At 40.2% G+C, this 15,135-nt stretch overlaps 1 protein-coding gene across 10 annotated transcripts in view; it reads right to left on the reverse strand.

Annotated features, from left to right (window-relative positions):
• Positions 1-15,135, reverse strand: part of LOC309336526 (contactin-4) — a 525,279-nt gene that overhangs the window by 6,825 nt on the left and 503,319 nt on the right. For all 10 annotated transcript variants that reach the window (XM_081852419.1, XM_081852424.1, XM_081852423.1 and 7 more), the window contains 3 exons: positions 14,905-15,054; positions 12,511-12,581; positions 9,911-10,145 (listed from right to left, as the gene is read on the reverse strand). In XM_081852419.1, coding sequence (XP_081708545.1) covers positions 9,911-10,145; positions 12,511-12,581; positions 14,905-15,054 — 456 coding nt within the window. The remainder of the gene's footprint in view (positions 1-9,910; positions 10,146-12,510; positions 12,582-14,904; positions 15,055-15,135) is intronic.

Genomic DNA, 15,135 nt, shown 5'->3' on the forward strand with positions numbered 1-15,135 from the left:
ATTTTTCATCCTACCTAACCAAGGGATAAAGTCAGCTTTGACTCTGTGGATGCCTTAAGGCAAGTCACTATATCTCACCCTCAATATAAATTAGACATTACTACAGATGTTGGTCTGCTAACAAAACAACAGGCCCATGACTAGCATCAGAATTTCACTATTTTGCAGGAATGCATGTTTTTGATAGGTTGCAGAAATAACGTGGATTTGGTGCTCTTGTGCAATAAGATAAAATAAAATAGAAAATAAAATAAAGTCCCTCAATTTTTTGTGGTGCTGGAAAAATGCACTGTAAAGTATGGGATAATTGTGTCACATAGCCTCCCCATGAACAAAGCAGAATGGACGGTCACCTAACAATGATGTTGTAATAACTCTGTGCAAATTCTTTGCCGGCAAGTTGGGGTGAATGCTCAATAAACAGGACGTTGGAAGAATCCTCCATCTCCCCCACCCCCAAGCAATACAAAGTGATACTCAGCATATGACATAATAATATCATCATGAAGAGATATTATTTCCTGTTCTCCAGAAGGAACAGCCAGTGAACCAGAGTGTGATGATATGTCTCGAGCATCCCTAGGTTTGTATGAAGGGAAGAGCTGAAGAAGAACAGCCCAGGAATAAGGTAGGATAGGGTAGCTTGCAAGTGTCTCTACACATTGGGGTGAGGAACCTTTGTAGCCAAGTGGGCCAGAGCATTATCTCCTCACCCCTCCTGGGCTACGTTTGACAGGTAAGTAGGCTGCTCACCTGTCAATCACTGGACATCATGCAACCTTTTGGCCTGCAATTTTCTGCAGTGCTTTGAACGGGGCTTTTGAAAAGCTGACAGTTGTTCTCAGATCTTCACAAGCACCATTCAAAGCGCTGTGGAGAACAGAGCTTTGAGAAGTGCTATCTTGCCTTGCACTTTGGAAGGGGTTTTGCAGGCACCACTGATTGGTGGTGCCTGCAAGCATCCTTTTAGCTGAGCCCTGCCCTTAAGCTGCCCCACCCCTGGCTGAAACGGCCTCTCGGGTCAAATGGGGAGGCATGACAGGCCTAATTATGTCCCCCACCCTGGCATACCTGTTATGGAAACAAGATTCAGCTGTTAAAAGGATTGTGTATAATCAGTAGGTGAAGGGAGAGCCAGGATTGTGGTGGCAGACCTGAGTTGGTAGTTCTATGTGCCCAGAGGCAGCCTGTGCCCAGTCTGCACAATCTATCCCACAATTGTGTGGGATAGATGCAACATCAGTGTGTGCACAGCTTGTATGCATGTAGCCTCTGCTCCTGAAGAATTGTCTGCATGTGGAAGTTATAAGAGGGCCAGCGACTGATGACTGTATCCAGCTATGAGCCTGTTAAGCTCCACATTTTCAAACCTGCCTGGCAGCAGCTCTCCAGCATCTTAAGCAAAGGCCTTTCCTAAGCATTATAACCCAAGGCCATTTAATTTGAGATAGCAGTGATTGGATTTGGGTCTTTGCATATATGAAACCTGTAAATGTCATGCTCTACAACTGAGCTTTGGCCCTTTCTTTTGTGTGGAATATCAATTCCGCAACAAATAATTCATGAAAAGATTTCTTTCCTAAATTTATTCAGTGTGCCATGTACTGATAACATTTAAGATAAATCAGAGCAGTTTCCAATTGGAGGATACAGTGGTACCTCGGTTTACAAACTTAATCCGTTCCGAAACAGAAACCGTTCTTAAACCGAAGCACGCTTTCCCTAATGAGGCCTCCCACTGCCGGTGCCTTTCCACCATTCAGATTTCATTCTTTTTTTTTTTTTAAATATTTATTAAGATTTTTGAATACAAATACACAAATAATCAACAATCTTACTTCTAACACAACATAGTTTCATCATTTCTTTGGACTCCCTCACGTCTCCCGCTCCCATTTACATCATTAAAAGGTTTTTCCAAGCAAATTATCAACTTGTTTACGATCTTATATCCACTCATTTAAATATAATTCTCCAAAAAAAAATAATAATTATGTTTTCTTTAGTCTCACTTATCATCAAATTCAAGTCTAATTTAGTGGTGGCCAATTTTTTTTATAATCTAGCATCCTTCTTAACATTCAACCAAATTACAATATTTTTGTAAATACATCTTAAATTTCTTCCAATCTTCCTCAATCCTCTCTTCTCCCAGGTCTCGGATTCTGCCAGTCATCTCGGCCAGTTGCATATAGTCCATCAGCTGCATCTGCCACTCTTCCAGTGTGGGTAGATCTTGAGTTTTCCAGTTTTTAGCAATGAGTATCCTTGCTGCCGTTGTTGCATACATAAAAAATGTTTGATCCTTCTTTAGCACCTTCTGGCCGACAATACCCAGAAGGAAGGCCTCTGGTTTCTTAGTGAAGGTATATTTAAATACCTTTTTCAGTTCATTATATATCATTTCCCAGAAGGCCTTCACCTTAGGGCATGTCCACCAGAGGTGAAAGAATGTTCCTTCATTTTCTTTACATTTCCAGCATTTATTATCAGACGAATGGTATATTTTGGCAAGTTTAACTAGGGTCATGTACCATCTATATATCATTTTCATTACATTTTCCTTCAGAGCATTACATGCGGTGAAGTTCAGCCCAGTGGTCCACAACCTTTCCCAGTCCTCAAACATAATGTTATGCCCAATGTCCTGTGCCCACTTTATCATAGCCGATTTAACCATTTCGTCTTGTGTATTCCATTTTAACAGCAAGTTATACATTCTAGATAGTACCTTAGTCTTTGGTTCTAACAATTCTGTTTCTAACTTCGATTTCTCCACCTGGAACCCTAACTTTTTATCATTTTTGAAAACTTCTTTAATCTGAGCGTAATGTAACCAGTCTCGCACTTTATCCTTCATTTTCTCCAAACTCTGCAATTTCCAATTGTTTCCATCTTTTTCTAATATCTCCCAATATTTTGGCCATTTGGCCTCCATATTGGGTCTTTTTCGGGCCTTAGCTTCCAGAGGCGAAAGCCACCTCGGAGTCTTGTTTTCCAGTAAGTCTTTGTATTTTATCCAGACGTTAAATACTGCTTTCCTAACAATATGGTTCTTAAAGGCCTTATTAATCTTAACCTTGTCGTACCATAAGTATGCATGCCAACCAAAAGCATTGTTAAAACCTTCCAAATCCAGTACGTCAGTGTCTTCGAGAAGTAGCCAGTCTTTTAGCCAGCAGAAGGCTGCGGCTTCATAGTACAACTTTAAGTCTGGCAGGGCACAGCCCCCTCTTTCTTTCGCATCAGTTAGTATCTTAAACTTAATTCTGGGCTTTTTGCCCTGCCAGACAAATTTAGAAATATCTTTCTGCCACTTCCGGAAGCACTCCGTCTTGTCCACAATTTGTAATGTTTGAAACAAAAACAACATTTTTGGCAATACATTCATCTTAATAGCAGCAATTCGGCCTAACAAAGAAAGCTTCAATTTTGTCCAACTGTCCAAGTCTCTCTTAATTTCAGACCAACATTTTTCATAGTTATCCTTAAATAGACTCAGATTTTTTGCTGTTATATTTACCCCTAGGTACTCTACTTTTTTAACCACAGTTAGTTCTGTTTCTCTCTGAAACCGTTCTGACTCTGTATCTGTCAATTTTTTTCCCAACACCTTAGTTTTCTGTTTATTTAATTTAAATCCCGCCACCCGACGAAAGTCCTGAATCAATTGTAATACTCTTTTCGTACTAGATTCTGGCTCCTGCAGGGTCAAAACTAGGTCATCTGCAAAAGCTTTAAGTTTGTATTGTTTCGCTCCGACCTGAATCCCTTCCACCAACCGGTCCCCTCTGATCATGTTCAAGAGCACCTCCAGAACCGAAATAAATAACAGAGGGGAAATCGGGCAGCCTTGTCGTGTCCCTTTTTCAATTTTGAACTCTTCAGTAACCACATTGTTAACTATCAATTTGGCCTTTTGTTCTAAGTATATTGCGTCAATCCCATTCTCAAACCCCCGTCCCACTCCCATTTCTTTTAAATTTCCCTTCATAAATTTCCAAGAAATATTATCAAAGGCCTTCTCCGTGTCTATAAAAATTAGCACTGCTTTTGTGTTTATATCTGTTTGCAAAAGTTCCAAAATGTCAATAATGTTCCTTGTATTAGCAAACATATGTCTACCTGGGAGAAAGCCTGCTTGGTCTTTATGGATTACCTCGTTTAAAACTCTTTTAAATCTGCTTGCCAAGACATCTGCAAATATTTTGTAATCCACATTTAAAAGGGAAATGGGACGGTAGTTCTTGAGTTGTGTCTTTTCAGTTTCCAGCTTTGGTATCAATGTGATAAAAACTTCCTTCCACGATTCCGGCGCCCTCTTCCCCTCCATAATTTTGTTGCAGACCTCCATCATTGGTTGAATCAAGTAGTCTTTTAATGTCTTGTAATACTTGGAGGTCAAGCCGTCTGGCCCTGGAGATTTGCCCAATTGCATGTTCTGAATGGCTTGTTCAATCTCTTGGCGTGTTATTTTGGTGTTCAGGATTGTTCTGTTTTTTTGTGTCAACTTTGTTAGTCCATTTCTTTCCAAAAATTGTTTAATCTCAGCCTCATCTTGCGGCCCTTGAGTATATAATTTTGTGAAATATCTCTGGAAGCACTTCCTAATCTCCACGGGGTTCTGAATGTTTCTTCCTTCAATTTCTAGATTTGTGACTGTGTTTAATTTTTGTCTCTTCTTCAACTGCCAAGCTAGCAGTTTCCCGCATTTATTTGCCAATTCAAAAGTTTTTTGTTTCATTAGTTTGATCTTCCACTCTATCTCCTGGTTTATCAGTTTAGAATATTGTGCTTGGTGAAGTTTAATTTCTCTCAGAATCGGCTGTGACTTCGGGTTCAATCTTAATTTCTTCTCCAGTTCTTTGATTTTCTGCAGGATCTTGTCTTTCCTTCCATTTTGTGTCCTTTTCTTTACAGCGTTCTGTTGTATCAAGAACCCCCTCATCACAGCTTTGCTTGCGTCCCAGATAGTTCTTTTTTCCACCGTAGTGTTCATATTTATCTCAAAGTAATCCTTCAAAGCTTTTTGGGCCTTCTTAATAATCTCCTGATCTCTAAACAAATTGTCATTCATCTTCCATCTAAAGGAACCGGTTGGCAGTAGTGTCATGTCCATCTTCAATGCATTATGGTCGGAGCAGGTCTTTGGGCAGATTTCCACTTTTCTAACCTTGGGTGCCAGACCTCTAGTTATCCATATTTGGTCGATTCTTGTCCAAGTCAGCTGGGCTTCAGAGAAAAATGTTCCCTCTCTTCCCAGGGGGTTCTTGATTCTCCAAATGTCAATCCAGTCCATATTGTCTGTCATTTCAAAAAAAGTCTTTGGTAGTCTGCCGTCTTTTGTAACATTTTGGTTTTGTGACTTATCCATGTTAGTCGATACGACCCCATTCATATCTCCCATCATAATGATATTGTTGTAGTCCAGATAGTCCAGCATAGTCTCATGCAACTTCTTGTAAAATTCCGATTTCCCGTCGTTTGGTGCATAGATTCCTAATATTAAAATCTTTTCTCCTTGATGTTGTATCTCAATTGCTAGGATTCTTCCATATTCATCTTTGAATAGAAACTTAGGTGACAGGCTCTCTTTTGCATATATCACCACCCCTCGCTTCTTTACTCTGTCCGAAGATATAAATTCTTGACTGAGTCTTTTATTTATTAGCACCTTTCTATGGAGCCTAGTCACATGTGTTTCTTGTAAGCAAATAATGTCCAATTGTTCTTTTTTTAATATATGAAAAATTTTCCTCCTTTTTTCCGGGATGTTACAACCATTAATGTTCCAACTCAAAAGTTGCAGAGACATCCTGAATAAATCTGGTTATTTTTCAAGGGGTGGTACCTTATTCACTGAATCTTCAGAATCCAAGGGTGCAGGTACCTCTGGTGTTTCAGGCCCTGGAGGTAAATCAATTCCTTTGTGAAGGTCCTCTCCGTATGCGTTCAGAAATTTATCTCTGTCTTCCAATGTTCTGATTTTGATCTTCTTCCCTCTAAAGGTAAAAGATAATCCTTGGGGGAATTCCCACCTAAAGATGATTGAGTTGTTCCTTAACAATCTTGTCAGCTCCAAATAGTTAGATCTAAGATCCAACAGTTGTTTAGGAATGTCCTTGTAAATCTCAATTCGCTTGTCCGAGATGTCCAGTGACTTTCCGTAGTGTAGGCCCAGAATCTTGTCCCTTTCCTCCTTTGACCTCAATATTATCAAACAGTCTCTGGGCTTCTCTTTCTTTATAAGTCTTCCAAGCCTGAAGGCTGATACAATTTTAAAGTCCTTTTCCTCTAAGCTCCAAAATTTGGAAAATTCTTTGGTCAAAAACTCAGCTAAGTTGCCTTCTTCCACTTCTGGTATCGCCCTTATCCTTAAGTTGGTCTCCCTGTTCCGCAATTCTATCATAGAAAGATAGGTCTGGTGTTCACCTACTTGTTTGCAGAGTGGTCTTACCTCTTGTTCTAGATTTTCAAGTTTTTGGCTGGTATCCTCAGCCAATTTCCGATTTTCTCCTGCAGCCTCCTTCAATTCTCCAATTGCTTGTGTGTTCTGTGCTACTTGCCCAGTTAGTCTATTTAGACATTCTGTGTTTTGGTCGATTTTATATGTTTGCTCATCAGCCTTCTTGTCCAAAGATTCCACCCTCTTGTCCAAAGATTTTCTCTAAAACAGAGGTATTTGCCCCTGAGGCCATATCTTCCAATTGTAATTCCTCAGTTTCTCCCTCCTCTGCCCGTGGCAGAGAAGCAGCTTCCTCCTCAGAAGGCAATGTAGGCACAGATGATCTACGTGACTGTGAGGCTGCGGTTAGAGTTGTCAAAGTTGTTTGTCTAGCTCTTCCTCTCCTTCTTGCGCCACTCATTCCAAAGTTATCTAAAAGCCAAGGTCAAGCTGCGTTGTTCCCATGAGAAAGAGACAGCCCAGATGGTAACAGTCAGACAAAGGGCCGGGAAAGGGAAAGTGAAATAAAAGTCACTGCTGTAAGTCCCAAAACCTCTAGGGGGAGTTTTAAAATGTTTCTAGGGAAGAGATCAATTCCAATAAAATTAATAGAGTCAAATTTCAAAGTCCAGGAACCTTCAATAAAAAAAAAAATTCAGCAGAGTTAGAATTTAGTATTTAGCAACAACAGTGTTTCAGATAGTGCATACTGGTAATCCAAATGCTTCAAAGTAACAAGTTCAGACTCTCTCAGATTGTTTCAAAGTTCAGATTCAAAGTATCCAAGTCTGCAAACTGCAAACTGACAGCCAGTTACTCAGGCAGCTCCCGCACCTGGGTTTTTTGCTTAAAATGTAGCTCCAATAGAAGAAAGGTCCATGCAGCTAAAAAGCATAAAGTCCAGCACTTAGAGTCCTTATTCCACTTAAGATAAAGTTCAGTGGGTGCTCAGATCAGTTAGGTTGAAAGATCTCTCTTTACCTCCACTCCTCCAGCTCTTTGCTTTGATATTCAATGAGAGCGGAAGACGGACTTCCTGTTTTTCGTCACTCCGCTTTCAGCCAAATTCAGTTTTTTAAAGTCCCAAATTGTAAAAAGTCTGTTGTTACTCACGGGTTGTTGCTTTCCGAAACAAAGATTTCAGGAAGAAAGGTCAGCGCTCACCGGCAACAGCTACGCGGCTTCGCTCCGTTGATTGTGGAATGACCCTCAGCGCCGCTACCCCCTCCGCGATCCGGAGCCCCTTACGGGGTTCCTTCAACGTTTTGGGGGCTGCTCCTGGCGCCCGCCGGGTCCCAAGACCGCAGGCTTCAACCGCCTGCGGTTTTCCGATGTGGGTCTCCGCTTCGCCGTAGCGGACGACCCGTTTCAGCGGAGCTTCCCTCTCCCGGTTAGAAGAGGGCAGCCATTACCGTTCGCGCCGCCTCCGGAAGTCCCATTCAGATTTCATTCTTCTTCTTCTTCTTCTTGTTTAGTCGTGTCTGACTCTTCGTGACCCCATGGACCACAGCACGCCAGGCACTCCTGTCTTCCACTGCCTCCCGCAGTTTGGTCAAACTCATGCTGGTAGCTTCGAGAACACTGTCCAACCATCTCGTCCTCTGTCGTCCCCTTCTCATTGTGCCCTCCACCTTTCCCAACATCAGGGTCTTTTCCAGGGAGTCTTCTCTTCTTATGAGGTGGCCAAAGTATTGGAGTCTCAGCTTCAGGATCTGTCCTTCCAGTGAGCACTCAGGGCTGATTTCCTTAAGAATGATTAGGTTTGATCTTCTTGCAGTCCATGGGACTCTCAAGAGTCTCCTCCAGCACCATAATTCAAAAGCATCAATTCTTCGGCAATCAGCCTTCTTCATGGTCCATGATCTTCGCTTTTTTGATGTTGAGCTTCAGACCATATTTTGCACTCTCTTCTTTCACCCTCATTAAAAGGGTCTTTAATTTCGCCTCACTTTCTGCCATCAAGGTTGTGTCATCTGCATATCTGAGGTTGTTGATATTTCTTCTGGCAATCTTAATTCCGGCTTGGGATTCATCCAGCCCAGCCTTTCGCATGATGAATCCTGCATATAAGTTAAATAAGCAAGAAGACAATATACAGCCTTGTTGTACTTCTTTCCCAATTTTGAACCAATCAGTTGTTCCATATCCAGTTCTAAATGTAGCTTCTTGTCCCACATAGAGATTTCTTAGGAGACAGATGAGGTTACCAGGCACTCCTGTTTCTTTAAGAACTTGTCATAGTTTGCTGTGGTTGACACAGTCAAAGGCTTTTGCATAGTCAATGAAGCAGAAGTAGATTTCTTTCTGGAACTCTCTAGCTTTCTCCATAATCCAGCGCATTCCATTCTTAGACTGAGGTAAAGTTCGCAAACTGGGACACTACTTCCAGTTTTTCAGAGTTCGTAAACCAAATCATTCGTAAACAGGACTGTTCTTAAACCAAGGTCCCACTGTATTCATTCCTGCTAAATATTAGTACATTCCTTCAGAGAAGACATACATGTAATGGAAACTATCAAAATCCTTGTTATGTATTGCAAACAGATAAGATGTGTTATTGCATCCCTAGTATAATCTCGGAGTAGAGTTAAACTCAAGATCAAAGCCCTGGTACTGGACATACCACAATCCTGATAAGAGTCCCAACTACCCTGTGAGGAAGAAATGACACAGCAGACAAGAAGGGACAGTCCTCTCCACTCCCTGCTAGGCCAGGATCTTCTCCCTCCTGGAGATTTTAGTGCCAAATGCTTGTAACAAAAGGCAGTAGGAGGACCACTGCTCTCAGGCTGAGAGCATCAACCTGTGAGCCTACCTGATGCCACGAGGGCGGCAAGAAGCTGGAAGATCCAAGCTAGGCTCCAGAAGGTAAAGGCACCCTATAAGGTCAGCAATTTCTGGCTGCATTAGGGACCTTTCCAGGAAGGCTGGGTTGATTGTGAGCAGCTTGTTGCTATGCAAGCTGGTCATTATAAAATCCTTATAGCATCAAGAATTGAGCCCGAGTTTTCTCATTTCGCTCTTTAATGTCATGCATTTCCCCCTCTCCTTTTATGTCATGTATTTATAGACTGTAAACCTCGTGGCAGGGTATGTTGTGTTTATATATCCTTAAACCATTCTGTAATCCTTTCCAGCTGAAGAGCTGGGTATAAATTCTTGAACGGACAAATGAATGAATGAATAAGATTGCACAGTGCCAATAAACATCAAAATTAGAAATTAAGTTTGCAAAGCGTTTAGACATAAATGGCAACTTAAATGAATGACCTAATTCTTCTTGATGCACAATATTACTGTTAATATGATTATTACTAATTTAGAGGAGAATATATTCCAAAGCTGGACACATGCTTATTTATTGTAAGCAGACCTGGACATCAGTAGAATGTGCCAATAATATATAGATGCCTTCTGTAAATGGCCAACTTGTCACATGCAATAGATTACTAGGCTGGACTTTACCTTCATCAGCTGAATAAACAATTGTGACGGGGCTGAAAGAACCTTCTCCTTTGTTGTTGTACACCCCCACTTTGACTTCATATGGAGAAAACGGTGGTAGACTCTCATTCCGGAACACGTATCTGGAGGCATCGGGAGAAACCACTACCGTCTGCATCCAACTTATTGTCCCAACTGGACGGAAGGCAACCACGTAACCAAACCCACCTCCATTTTGTAACTCTTCAGGCACTGTCTACAACAAGAAAAGAAATAATGGGAACAGCCCAATGTGTAGAATGAATTTACAAAGAGGCACAATAAAAATGGTCTCCAAGAAATTTAACGGATCCATATAGTGCAATTTGGAAATACACTCTCTGGCAGAGGAAATTAAACACTCAACTTGAAAAGCATTTTATGTTTCTGTGCTAATTTGTTCCAGCTATCTGATGTGGTTTTTATGGTCTATTTGCGCCTATGAAAACATGACTTATTAAAAATAACATAAGAAGAAGAACCAACTGCAGCCTAGATATTATGGACAGCTAACAATCAAAGCTGAAGCATGTAAATGCCATCTGCAAGGCAGCTCTTAGAATCTGAATTTATCTAAATGGACTTAAATCCCAATAAGGACAGAATTACACATCCATCTGGAGATTTACTTTCTGTTTTTGCTACCACTGTCTTCACTAATAAACAAGAAGCCACTTTATAAGCTGTGTTTGCCACTTCCTTTAGATATGAGTCATAAACATGTTATGAGTGAGATGCTCTAATATTTGTGTAGTGGGAAAGGAAACGGGTTTTAACAACTCAGGGGAAATCAGTGTAGGAATGTGGTGTACAAGCATATAATAAAAGCTTCTTTGCAGAGGTTACAGAGAGTTTCCGACTTCTTAAAAACCCTAGTGTCGCAGTTAAGAAAAGCAAGTGTCTGAAATTTTCCAGTCCTACCCCTTTGTATTCTATAGGAACCACAGTTTGAAATCCACACTGGCACTTTCAGTTGCATGGGATATTGCCCAAACTGGGTGTACAATAGAATGTTCACAACTTAACTGTACCACACGCAAAAACTCATAAAAATGGACCAATTGCCTCACTCGGCTGTCCGCTATTAACTAATCATGTAAATAGTCAATTCAATCTATAGTATTGTATATACCCAAAGGCCTTCACAGTGAACAACAGGGGGCAGAAGTAAGACATTCCTCAAAATCACACAACATAAGTCTACAACATAAAATTATAAAATTGCAATGCATTAATATAACTGGAGTGAAGCTTCTTAGCTGGCAGAACCCATTTGAGTTTGAAAACTACAATTGAAGCATTTCATAACCCCCAGTTCCTCTTTTGTTAGAGGCAGTAAATGCAATGATTTTAAAGTGGTTCAGATTACTACACCACAAAGACTCTCCATGATTTTTACCAATGTCCCTCTCTGTTCCCTTGTGTGCTGTTCCTACCTTACCAGATGTAGCAAGTAGCTAGTTTTGAAGCAAAAGGGCATGACCTACTTTAAGTATGCTGTGAACTTCTTTGTGGCAGGGAGTTCATGTTGAAGTGGGATGCAGACTAGCAGGCAAATGCTGTCTGATGTCAGAACCAGTCACATCACCACCAGGTCACTGGTGCACATATTGCAATTATCTAGTCTTGCATATTTTGAGCTTTAGCAAGGAAGCTAAAGAAATGAAAAACCGCATTCCAGGAAATGTCTGTATTCACAACGCCACTTAAGCACGTTCTCAAGTTTGGCTGAAACAAATTGGATTAGCATGTGCTCAAGTGTTATATTTGAATTGGAAGAGCAACATGGTTTTCTCCATTCTTATGGGTTCTCATGGAGGGGGAGATTTTTGTGCACCTACAGTCAGATCTTAAATATCTCCGATTTATACTTCTTGAAAATTAGGGGTCATAGTTTAGACACTGTGCATTTTTAAACATTGTTTTTGTAGAAGGCATGGAGCAAAACTAATTAATTCCAGGAAGGGTGAACTTCAGCACATTAAGGAACAACACAAGTATTGGAAAACAAATATATTGCCTTCTAGTACATCTCGGAAGCAACAATGTGCTTGTCAAGCAATCCATGCATTTTCCCTTCTGTAAGGATGTGGAAAATGCAAGTCAGAAATTAGAGTACTTTTCCTGACTATAACCCACAAGGTCTGTTTGAAATTGCACAGCAGGTAGGGCAAACGTATATTATGCATGTTTTCTCTTCCCAAAGAAATTATAATTTGGTGAGAATTCTTTGTTGGAGAACCCTAACCCATTCCCTTCTTCTAAAATGTCTTCTTACGTTTTACACTGGGAAGAGAGAACAATTCCAAAACCAATTTGGGTATGTAGCAAGTGTATGCTGTCTCTGCCCTGCGCGTCTCCTTACTTGCCATGTTTCAGCCCATTCAGAGATCTTCTTTCCCTCTTCAAATTTGGAGTGGAGGCAGACAGGACTGGCGTATTATTTATAACAATACTACGTCTCTTCGCAAAATGCTGCCTGATTCAACACCCTCAAGTCAGTCTCTGGTAGGTTTGGCACAAAACAGGAAACAGTTCATTTCCCTCCCCTTTCTTGCCCCGTGAATTCACAGCTCACTTACCTCCCAGGTTATGACCAACTCAGACTTGGTACCACCACCTCCACTGACATTAGCTGGAGTGACTTCAGGAACTATAGAAAAAACGGGAGAAATGTGATTGTTACAAGGTAAGGATAACATGTTTGATGTTTATACAGGGAAGATATATTGGTGTCTACACTTTTAGCAAAGATTTAAAACAAAAACAATTTCTGAGTTTTCAGGAGAAATTGAAAATACAGTGGTACCTTGATTCTCAAACATCTTGATACTCAAACAACTTGGAACCCAAACACTACAAACCCAGAAATAAGTATTCTGGTTTGCAAACTTTTTTTGGAAGCCGAATGTGCTCTGAGTATTACGATTCCGTTCTGAGTGTTATGGTGTGCTCTGTTTGTTTTTGCTATTTTGCCTTTTTGTGGCTCTTTTTTTGTTTGTTTTTGTGACTGTGTGGAACCCAGTAATACTGATCGATTGATTATGCGGCTGTAGTACATTATTGCTTTCATTTTATGGATCAGTGGTCTCATTAGATAGTAAAATACATGTTAAATTGCTGTTTTAGGGGTTGTTTTTAAAATTCTGGAACGGATTAATCCATTTTGCATTACTTTCTATGGAAAAGCGTGCCTTGGTTTTGGAACGGATTTCCAGAACGGATTAAGTTTGAGAACCAAGGTACCACTGTATTTTTTAGATAACCTGCTGTTGCCAGATGTTTTTTTTCTTCCATTTTTGAACATTTTAAAAAATAATTTTTCACCTTTAATAAGATGAGTTTGCCATCTTTATGTAACATTTCATTTATGTGTTGTGTCACTCTTAACTATTCTGTCACTGAGATTTGAAAGCAAATTTCTTTTGGAAGTACCATTTTATAAAATGGAGAGGGGAGGGAATTCTAAATATCTCAATGTCTACGTTGCAATGTAAAAGAGAAGCATTCATCAGAATATTGATTAAAATGCTTTGCAGCAGGTTTTTATGATGCACTTTGAGAGCACATAATACATAATTTTGAAAATGAGATGGCCAAACAGCATATTTATGAGCCAATTACCTGTTGCAAATAGTTTTTAAAATTATTTCCCCTATAACACATTTCATTTATTTATAATCATGAAACTGATTGCTACTAACTTAGGTCTACAGCTTTTGGTAAATATACAAGCAGACAATAAGGCTGAGTCAACAGTAGCTAATTTAATGAACTGGATATTTTATATGTCTTTGACTTCCCTTGCAGATATTAGAGAATTTAAGGTCGTACAGGCAACAACTAGTACCCGTTTCTTTACGTTCAATTCTAAAACAACACTGTAGACATTATTATCCTTTTTTCATGTCAACATTTGAGTGTTTTTTCTACAATCAAATGGTATATAAATTCTATTAAATTTTTTAAAATAATATTTGTACCATGGAAGATTACACAGTATTGAAATTGTTTGATAGGACCTTTGTCCCTCCAGCCCTACAAAGCATATCTTTTGTGGGGCGGGGTGGGGGGCACAGGGGGAAGAGAGGGAGAGGAAGGTCTTTTGCACAGACAAAAGGTGTTTCACTCACAATAGCTGTTTTCAACCTAAAGTAATACTGCAAGTGTAGCATGGGACATTCCACAGGGACTCTGTTTTGCATTATATTCCATTTGTTACTAGAGCCACCCCAGATTGCTGCACCACATAATAAGGAATATACAATGTTAGCAATAAAAGCTTTTCTCATCGGTTCAAACAAATGATGGCTTTTAATATAACTTGAGAGTCTTTAAAGCTCCCAATGAATGGGCAGATTAAATTTTAATTCCATCCAAATGGGGGGGGGTGTAGGGTGTTTTCACAAAAATGAAGCCCTAGCACTTACGTGAGCAACACTCTTTTATTATATGACCACACAGGATCTCATTTATGTCAATGATGCCTTTTGGCAAACACTACCTTTTTTTGATGTTTACAATAAGTTTAGAGATTAATCGCCTTATACCAACTTGGAATAATGAACGGTATCTTATTGAGGATGCTGGAAAGTATATCTATGATGGGGAAACTACAGTTCCCATGATTCCCCCCCTCCAAGGGTGATTTAAAGCTCTTGCCTCAGTCAGCAAGGCAGTAATTGGGGGTGATGGAAGTTCTAGTCCAAAACCTCAGGAGGGCCTTCAGCTTGGGAAGGCTGGGATATATGGGCTATAAGGTGTCAAAAAGGAAACACTGTCTGTACCTCCATGCCTCCTGTTATGAGCATGAAGAGGTGTGGACACAGCAGTAGTAAACTGCTAAAAATAAAGTTTGCTCAGTTAAATGCATTGCCTTCTTACGCAGACAATTTTGACCAAGTAAAAGTAGTTATTTAATGGAAGTGTCAAAGACTGATTGAAATGCCAAATGCAGCATTTCAGCTTCTACTTACGAGCCTCTTCAGTTCTCCGTTTCTCTGATGGTTTGCTTGGCTCTCCAATCCCAATAAGGCTGGCGGCAACTACCCGGAATTCATACTCAACCCACGGGTTTAAACTCACTACTGTTGCCGTAAATGTGTTTCCATCTATGACGTCGGGCACTAGGGGAGAAAAGCGTAGGTCAAGAATGCAAGAATGCCCAATGGTTACCGAATAATGAAATATTTGGATTAAAAACAAAA

This window comes from Podarcis erhardii (genome assembly GCF_964252035.2).
Source record: "Podarcis erhardii genome assembly, chromosome: 2".
In the NCBI taxonomy this organism is placed as follows: Eukaryota; Metazoa; Chordata; class Lepidosauria; order Squamata; family Lacertidae; genus Podarcis; species Podarcis erhardii.